Source organism: Herpailurus yagouaroundi, unplaced genomic scaffold, assembly GCF_014898765.1.
Source record: "Herpailurus yagouaroundi ecotype Mexico unplaced genomic scaffold, PumYag 162, whole genome shotgun sequence".
Taxonomy (NCBI): domain Eukaryota; kingdom Metazoa; phylum Chordata; class Mammalia; order Carnivora; family Felidae; genus Herpailurus; species Herpailurus yagouaroundi.
In genome coordinates this window covers 5920042-5929689 of record NW_024412403.1, presented here as the reverse complement: position 1 = coordinate 5929689, position 9648 = coordinate 5920042, and the positions used below count along the sequence as shown (strand labels likewise).

General features: G+C 50.6%; 1 protein-coding gene across 1 annotated transcript in view; it reads left to right on the top strand.

Annotated features, from left to right (window-relative positions):
• Nucleotides 1-5052, top strand: part of PCP4 (Purkinje cell protein 4) — a 61579-nt gene extending 56527 nt beyond the window's left edge. The window contains exon 3 of the mRNA XM_040483883.1: nucleotides 4646-5052. Coding sequence (XP_040339817.1) covers nucleotides 4646-4773 — 128 coding nt within the window. The 3' untranslated portion in view covers nucleotides 4774-5052. The remainder of the gene's footprint in view (nucleotides 1-4645) is intronic.
• Nucleotides 5053-9648: the final 4596 nt, after the last annotated feature.

Genomic DNA, 9648 nt, shown 5'->3' with positions numbered 1-9648 from the left:
TGCCCAGAGCAGAAGCGAGGACGTGAGGCGACAAGCCCAGCAAACGCCTCCTGCCATCCAAGAGGCTGGGGAGGGCCTGACCCCTCGGCGCCGCCGCTCAGACGCACGTGATGGCCGCGTGGCCGGCCCTGCTGGAAGGCATTCATTCCCTTCGCCTCCTCGTGAGGTCCCAACAACTGAAGGTCTGAGCGGGTGCAGGGCCTGGTGGCTGGAAAGCCGTGTGACCGCCCACACCTCCCTCCACCTGCTTTGTAGCTCTGGCGTGGCCTGCTCAACACCACTCACTGGGCCAGTGCTTCAGTTTGCAACATGGCCTTGACCTGCACAAAACACCAGTGGCTGGGTGCAAGTGGCTTTTAAAGACGACTTTACCTCTCCCATTTCGGAGATGGGCAAACCGAGGCCCAGTGAGGCGATGAACCTTCATGAGAGTCACAGAGCAGTGGGACATACCCCCAAGTCACTCTACCTGGACCCACGACCCCTGCTTTCGGCAGCTGCCTCACGGGACCAGGAGGACCTGAGGGTTGGGAGGGAGTCAGCCTTAGCCCAGAAAAGGCTGGAGGGCACTGCCTGCCTGAGGCTGCTTTTCCTTTATTCTTTGGCCAGGTGCTGATGCCAGGCCCTGTTCTAGGCACAGAGCCCACCCAGAACTCACCCCTGAATGCCTGTGAGTCCTTCTGTCTGCCCAGGTCCTGACCATTCCCTGCGGCAAGCCCCCCACCCCCCACAAACGATGCTTCCTCATGTCACTCCAACGTGGCCCCATTTTCCAACTTGTGCACAAGTCATCCGTGGACGGTGCCCCTCAGCTGGCCCCCTGGAGGCTTTGCCGTAGCGCCTCCCAGCCTCCCCCCTTTCGAGTTCAGGTAGAAGTGGAGAGGAGACGGTTACCGCTGAGGGCGACCGAATCGTGTAGTCCTGAGATAGAGGCAGCACCGGACAGCGGCCTGTCCTCTTCATTACCAGACTCACTTGCAATTAGCGGTCACTAACTGAACACCTACTATGTGCTGGCCCTGTGTGAGCTTCTGGAACAAGGCGGATGAAGCCCCTGACCTCATGGAGCTCAGGCTGTCGTGGGACGAGGGACCACAGAGCAGGGAGGAGAGAAAGAACAAAGTAGTGATTGCGTGTGAGGAGCCATAATGTGGGGTGCAGGGCTGGGGTGTGTCGGCACTTCCTGTCCCCCCCCCCGACTCCACCTCCCCCGCAGACGTGGACCAAATCCTCTCTCCGAGCAGCAGAATAGGATCCTGGTGCCGACCCCCAAGCGATGGGGAAGGGAGGCGCTCACACAGCCACCTGTGCCCTGTTGCTGTCCCCATCATCTGGAGGGTGGGAAGGAGACCTTCTGGAGCAGCTCCGTGACTCGGTTTCTCCAGGGCTTGAGGCTTGCAGACGCGGAGTGGCCCCGAGGGCTGTGGTGCCTCCGGATGCCCTCCCCCCACCATCCCTCGGCTCCTGCTGAATCTGGGGCGCTCAGAGCTGTGCCTTCCTAGTCTTAGGACCACACGGATCATTTGCATCATTTGCAGTGAACCCTGTGGCACCAAATGTAACTAATTATTCCTTCCCCACGGCATTCTGGGCCCCCCTCCCCTGCTTTACAAATCTCGGTGGAAGGAGTAAGAGTATCAGACCCTCCCCAGGGGATGCTTGACTCGACCAAGTAACCATTCCTGAAATAGTCATGCTTTCTTCTTTAAACATTATAATATTTTCCCAACTAAGGAGGAATGTATAAATTACTTTTGGCTGAAGATATTAGTTTCAGATGAGATTGTGAAATTTATTTTTATGGCCCATCTTCACAGTCTCGTGCAGCTCCTAAATATACATCATTTTCCACACCTTCCTTTGTCGTTTGCCAAAAAATAATATTGCTGTTTTCTTCATTATTGTTAAGGGGACGGATGAGTCAGGCCGTTCAAAGGCTTCAGGTTGCAGTGTTTTAAGACCGAAAGGCCTTCCACGTCCCCTTGAAGGAGAGCTGGTCTCCCACTTTGTGATCACCACACACCAGATGCTGGGGATCCTCGAGGAGAAAGAGGATGTGGGGACCTGAGCCGTCTTATGACAAATCCTAGGGCTGAAGGTCTTATCACCGCTCCGGTTGGTGCAGAAGGTCCATTTCTGGGAGCACGTCAGCTGCAGCGGGTCACAGCTCAGGTTTGCCAGACACTATCCCATCCCGGGCTCATGCGATAATGTTAATGGAACACGTTTAAAGTCCTGACATGAGCCTCAGGGAACTCCTGCCCCGCCCAGAGGCCCTAATCTTAGTAGATTTCCTACAACGCCCTTTGAGATGTGAATGGCTACTCGATGCAGCACAAGACAAACCCATGTGTGCCTCCGTATCATCTGGGCTCTTGTGGGTTCGAAAAAGATGGCCCCCAAATATTCCCTGGACACTGGGGCTCTTCACATTCCCTGCTGTCGTGGACATGGGCAGCCAATCTGGGATCGAGGAAAACAGTTGTACCGATTGAGGTCACAGACCAATCAGTCTGGCAAGGCTTGCAAAGCCAGTGGCTTCTCCTCCCAGATAGAGTTGAGATTGGAGGGATCTAAGCAGAAACTGCTTAGTCTCTGGTAAAATTGACAGGAACCTGCTGAAGGGTCTGCAAAGGAAATGTCACATAACCAGATGCACTTGAAATAAGGGGCAACTCATGTATATTTATATTCTTATCTATGTATTATCTATCATCTATCTATCTACCTACCTACCTACTATATCTATCTATCTAGATCTATTATCTACCTATCTATCTATCCGTCTGTCATCCACCTAAGAGAGAGAACGAGCAGGCAGGGGGGAACAAACCTGGTTCACTTGAAAGGAATCTCATATCCTCCACTTTGTCAGGGTGCCGCCTGAACATTATTATCCAAAGTCGCGGAGAGAGGAGGTGAGGGAATGGATGAACTCAGGCTGCCTGGTGACAAAGTCAGGAATAGAACCCTGTCCCTGCTACCTGGCTGGGGCTTTCTCTCCTTCCTCAAATGCCCCTGACATTCCCGTTCCAAGCTGGATGAGCCCAGCACACTGCTGGGCTCCAGGTACAAGTGCAGGTGGCAGTGAGGTGTGGTGGGGTAGGTCGTGTCCCCATTTCCGCCTCGAGCCAACTCTAGGGCTTTCTTCTGCACTTCATCTGTGGACAGAGTGGTTGAGTCTCAACTTTGCCTGCACCTTAGAACCACCTGAGAGCCTTTTATAAAGTAGGGCTGTCTGGTCCTCCCCCAGGGCTACTGACTCACTTGACTTGGTTTTGCCACCAGCGTCTCTTCCTAGTGCAACCCCGAGTCTGGAGTGGGGCCCAGGGCCTGTTTATATATATATATATATAATAATGTTTTATTTATTTTTGAGACAGAGACAGAGCATGTGCAGGGGAGGGGCAGAGAGAGAGAGGGAGACACAGAATCTGAAGCAGGCTCCAGGCTCCGAGCTGTCAGCACAGAGCCCGACGCAGGGCTCGGACTCATGGACCTCGAGATCATGACATGAGCCGAAGTCGGACGCTTAATCGACTGGGCCACCGAGGCGCCCCTAGGCCTGTATATTTTTTAAAAAGACGCCTTGGGGCACCTGGTCGGTTGAGCGTCTGACTTCGGCTCAGGTCATGATCTCACAGTTCGTGAGTTCGAGCCCCACGTCAGGCTCTGTGCTGTCAGTGTGGAGCCCGCTTCATATCCTCTGTCCTCCTATCTCTCTGCCCCTCCCCAACTTGTGCTCTCTCTCTCTCTTTGTCTCTCTCTCAAAAATAAATAAATATTAAAAAAAGACTTAAAAATTACCTTGGCAATTGTGATGATTAATAAATATTAAAAAAAGACTTAAAAATTACCTTGGCAATCGTGATGATTAACTTTCATCAGATTGAAAGGGTTGTAAGGATTCTTCCCTTTTATGACTGGAGGATTTTATTTATTTATTCGTTTTTATATTTGGCTAGAAGTCAGCTGATGTTCAGCACAAAAGCCTGTGTGTTCACTTTGCTTTGGCTTCTATCCTATTTTCTGTGATCATTACGGTGTGAATTAGTTAAAGCCTTCTGGCATAGCAAACACACCACTAAGTGTACCTCCTTGGAACAAAACGTAAAACCTGTGGAAGTTTGGCCAAATTGTGAAGGTCAGAGGGGGTCATCCGTTGGCGGCTATGATGAAGACAGAAGTCCTAATCCAATCAGCAATGTCATTGACAATGCAAGTATACACAGAAACCCAGTGACTTTAACCCGGAGCTCTTGTGAACGTCAGTCGTCCACTGGGTCAATATCTGTGGCACTATTAAAACCGTATCTCCGTGAGGCACCAGGGAACAGTAAAAACACAGCTAATATTTTTAACACTATGTAAAACGTGGCCACGAGACCCAGAAGAGGAGGTACAGAAAATGTCGGACAGGTTGGGACTGTGTTCTTGAGTTTTGTGGTCTCTGGCAGGTGTAGCGTTGGGGCAGCCAGACAACAGCCCGTTCTGGGCTCTGATGGGGATCAGGACCCCTTGCAAACCAGGGGTCGTGCGTGTGTGGGGGGGTGGTGGGTGTTTGCTTCACGGTGGACGGACGGCTGTCTGCCTTCCGGCTCTCAGCTCAGTGACCGCCTGATGCTTGTGTTTTCTGTTGTTACAGACGGGCAGAAGAAAGTTCAAGAAGAATTTGACATTGACATGGATGCGCCAGAGACAGAACGCGCGGCGGTGGCCATTCAGTCTCAGTTCAGAAAATTCCAGAAGAAAAAGGCTGGGTCCCAGTCCTAGCGGGAGAGCCCCCTCCTAGTCTTCCAGAAGACACCGAATTCAACCATCATCTGTCAAAGAAATTAAAAGAACAACACCCTAGAGAGAATTCATCTGCACACGATACACACATGCACACCCGACCTGCAATGCATGTACAGAGACCCGTGATATTTATTCCCTGATAGGAAGGTGTAGACAATGCAGCTGTGAGTGGCTTCATCTCTGTTGATCTCTAGTATCGTTCCTCCTGCACCTGTTTTCCTTGATGTTGTAATAAAATGGAGTTACGAAGTGTGATTAAAGTGTCTGCTTCCTCTCTCCCTTTAGATTAACCTGGGAAGTTACCCAGAGCTAGAGGTGACTGCAGGGCAGCTGTCTGTGTTCTCCATCCCTTAAGAGTTGGAGCTGAAACACGGTGCTTCTGTGAGGAGGCTTTCTGTGGGAATGAGATGTCCGCTCTTTGCCATACCTGTGTCATCTGGAGAGTGCGTTTTCCTCTTCTGAGTGTCAAAGAGTCAGCAGCTTCCCCGGGGGAATTATGACTCACCCGGGAGAACGAGAAGGGGGTGGGTGGTGCATCAGCATTTGGCGTGTGTCACTCAGGTGTGCTTAGCAGGTGCGTTTCACAACTCCAAAGGGGACGCTCCCCACTTCCGCCCCCGCTGTGGCCGTTCTCTCTGCACCCGTGTGGCTCCGTGGGGAAAGGTGGCCCTCTGGTCTCCCCCACCTCCCGGAGCTCCTCACCCTGTGATGTGCTACTTGCTAGGATCATTCCCAAGACCTGCAATTTGGAGAAGCTGTCTGGCTTCTCTCCTATCACATATCTTCCCCTGAGGACCTTGCAAGTAAATGGTTTCACACGCCCTGAAGGGGCTCCCCGGCCGGGAGGAGAGGATGGTCCACAGGGTCAAGAGCAGGGGGTTGGATGCTTGCCTTGGGGCCCCAGATGGCAGGAGCCCTGAGCTACTCAATCTTGCTGTTGTTGGAGCTTTGCCAGGTGGGAAGCTGGTACAGAAGCCGAATCTCATGTTCAGCATCCTGGGGTGCTCGGGGAAGGCACGATGTACCACCGAGGGCCATCCCATCTCCCTGCACCAGCTCCTTCACCAAGGATCGAGTTGGAGCACGCAGAACGGTGGAAAGAGGAGAGACAGGGCTCTGTGTGCCTGCATGTGCTCACAATTGTGCCTGGGAGCGTGGGTGTGAAGTATGGTGGGAGCAGGCATGGTGACGGCTGGGGGTGGGGCCCATGCTGTGCCTCTGGCAGGGCTCACTTGTTGCCACAGGTGTCCGGACCGAGAAAGACGGGCATCCTTGGGAAGATGCACTGCTTCACAAAATGCACCCGAAAGTGTGTCTATTGTGTTTGGTGGGGAGATCCCTCCTACTGGACAATTTTCTGCGGCTGTTGGAGACAATACAGGGCTGGGCTCTGGAGCTCCTCTAACAGGTTTCTGATTAGATGAGTACCCAATCGGATCACGTCAGTGCCGGCAACCAGCCGGGGCTTCCCGGGGCTCCCGGCAGCCAAGGACTCACTGAAAACAGGACAGCAGGTTGGCGGGGGGGGGGGGGGGGAAGGACTGAGAACAAGCTTCCCGAGACAGCAGGGGAAAATGCCACAGAAGTCCTAGGGGCTGCTGTGTACTCTTTATGTAGGTAAAGAAAGTTGGGAACATAATTCAGTTGAATTTCTTTTATGTCCTTCTGTGCTCCCACTGTCCCCTTGTTCTCTGAATATTATCACATAAAGGGAGTGGCCGCCTTACTAAGCGTGTCTAGCCCTGACGGCCGGCATGGGTCTCCTCCAGCTCTGATTCACCTCGAAGCAAGTCTGGTTTTACAGTTAGGATGCTCCCCCTAGAGGGGACTCTCCATGGGAAGCTGGAGAATCTAAGGAGTGTTCTTCCCCAATGTTCCAAAGGGATGGGAGGCACTCCTCAGTAATAATGGCCCATTGGTGAAGAAAGAGGAGAGGGGAGGCGAGAGCTCTCATGTATGGAGAGACCCCTAAATGGTCCCGATACACAGGGTACATCTGGGTTCCTTTGAGCCATGGGAATGAATTTAATTTTTCACTTCCCAGGTAGATTCATAAAAGTGTCAAACTCCAACTAACAGCAAGGGGAAGATTCCAAATGTGCCCCCCTCTGCATGGGAATTGGGTATGTGTAGCCGATGGCTTCCTGGAGCAGGTGGAAGATGTGGTTTATGGCTCCAGGCTTGGAGGAACCTTCTCTTCCCGTGGGCTGCAGTGTTCATCCCAGAAGGGAGGAGGGAACTTCCTCAGGGTGTGCCCAAGCAGGAGTACATAGGGTATCAGCAAGCTGGGACATCATTAATTCAACTTCATTCCACACATATTTAGTGGACTCCTAGTACATGTATGCACCAGGACTGTGGCCGTGCCTTGTCAAGGTGATGGCAGGCTGGTGGGGAGGAAGCCCAGGTAAACAGATGATAAAACGGAGAGATTTGTGCTGTGGCAGAACATAGGTAGGGGCAGCTTATCCAGGCTTGGAAAATCACCCAAGTCTCCCCGACGAACTGCCACCCCAGCAATGGTGGGAAAGATTATGGGAGTCACTAGATAAATAAGGTGGGTGGTTGGGGTTGGCTGGTGGGGAAGGGTCTGGGCAAGGCCCAGGAGAAGGGGATGGTCAGCTTTGCAGAGGCTTACTGGATTACCACATCCCAGCCCAGGGCAGGTGGTTATGTCACCCACACCTGGGCAGGTTAGAAGGCAGGACCCAACACTTGAGTCTTGGAACTGGATTCATCTTCTATTTCAGGTTGGCCAAGTGAGTGCAGACAAGTTACCTATTTAAGCAGCGCTTTTCCTGACCATCAAGGTGATGATAAAGTGTACTTGGCAAGGTGGATGGGAAAATGTTAGAAATAAAATACTTGAGTGTCTGGCTCAATGTAGGTGTCCAACATATGAAAGTCAATAATGACAGAGCCATGTGGTAAAGAGTTCATCATTGCTTCCAGCAGCAACAACCTTTTTCCTAGCTCAACCCAATGCAGAGTTCCACAGGACTCCACTACTCTTGGTGACAGCCAGTTGGGTCAGTCAGTGATGGGCACCAGACCCAAGAAGTGGGATCAGTCCATCAGAATCCTTCTCTTGTGAGTTTGAGCTAATGGTCATGGTACTGAGCTAATTAAGGAGAAACAGATGTTGAGTTGGGGTCAAAGCTAGTATTGTGGCAGGTAAGTCTGCAAGAAAGCTTTCCACAAAAAAGCACCTGCCCCTTTTTTCAAGAAGTAGCAAAAAAGCCCATTTGGAGAGAGACACAGGAGGGCGCCAAGAGGAATTTGAGAGCCAAGAAATATGGGCCCGCGAGAGACAAAGGGTAGCTTAGGTTGAGTTAGTTACTTGGTAGCAATGAGCGGAAACCCATTCACACGAGCTAAAAACAGAGAACAATTCAGGTGTCACAGACGTCCAAGAATAGAGCATCCAAGATGTCCAAGAAAAGAATAGAATGCCATGGGCAGAGGAATGACATTAAATTTATAAATAAACTGGGCACAGTGGGGAAAGAATTGACATCTTTATATTGTTATCTTTATAGCATTTTATGACTTTCAGTAGACTTTTACAGTTTTTTTCATATGGGTCTTTTTGTTCTATTTCCACATATTTCATGGTTTTTGTTGTCCTTCTAGATAGTATCTTTGCCCAAAGTATTTTCTAGTTGATTTTACTGTTATCTAGGAAAACTACTGACATTGTGTATTTAACTCTGTAACTATTCATCTTATTGAACTATATAATATCTTGTGGTTTTTCAGTGGATTCTTTGGGATTCCCTGGTAGGCAGTCCTATCATCTGCAAAGAACGATAATTCGTGTCTTCTTTCCCCCAGTTTTTAGCTTCTTTTTTTTTTTTCTTGTCGTCCTTATACTTGATTCTTGTATTTTGAGGGAGGCTGGGGGGTTTGGTCAGCCTCCAGTGACAGTGACAGACCATCTCATGAGGTGTGGTTCTCCCAGGTCATCTGTTTTGGGTCCACTGATTGTAACTTCTTGGGACATGTAGTCTCGAGTCCTGCAGTCTTTTTGTCATACCTTTGAATAAACACATTTTGTACACCCTGATGATTAGCCTGCATGGACAGGTAGAATTGTAAGGGGAAGAGTGGAGTGGGGAAAGAGTTTAGGATTGGAGCTTATTTAGGGTTTGTGTTTCAGGTGAGGATTCACATGGATTGCACGTTTAGGAGATTTCACTTGATTCAACTCAAAGCATAGATCATTGAGGTGGGGTCCCTTGGTCAGTCTACAACGTCCACTGTCTTAGCTCAGGTTGCTATAACTAAATACCACAGACTGGGGAGCTTAAATAGCAGACATTTATTCTCACAGTCCTGGAGGCAGTAAGTCCAAGATCAAGGTATCAGCTAATTCAGTTCCTGGTGAGAGCCCTTTTCCCGGTTTGCAGATGGCCTCTTTTTTTGCTGAGTCTTCATATGGTGGAGAGAAAGAGACCTCTGGTGTCTTTTCTTCTTATAAGGGCACCAGTCCCACCATGGGGACCCCACTGTCATGACCTCACCTAAACCCAATTACCTCCCAAAGGTCCCACCTCCCAATACCATCACGTTGGGAGCTAGGACTTCACCATATGAATTCGGTGGGGGGGGGGGGGGCACACAAGCATTCAGCCCATGACATCCACCTTTGCAGAAGCAGGGATGGGCAGTTCTCCTAGACATCAGGGACTGTAATGTGATCAGACTGAATAGCGCATTGGATTTTATTCACGACCCTGCTGATTAACTGCAGGGCTAGAATTTGTAGCCACTGCCTGACACTATTTCCTCTCAGTTGCTGCTTTGAGGTTGGCTCTCCTTCCCTCATGGCCGTGGCAGTGGACTCCATTC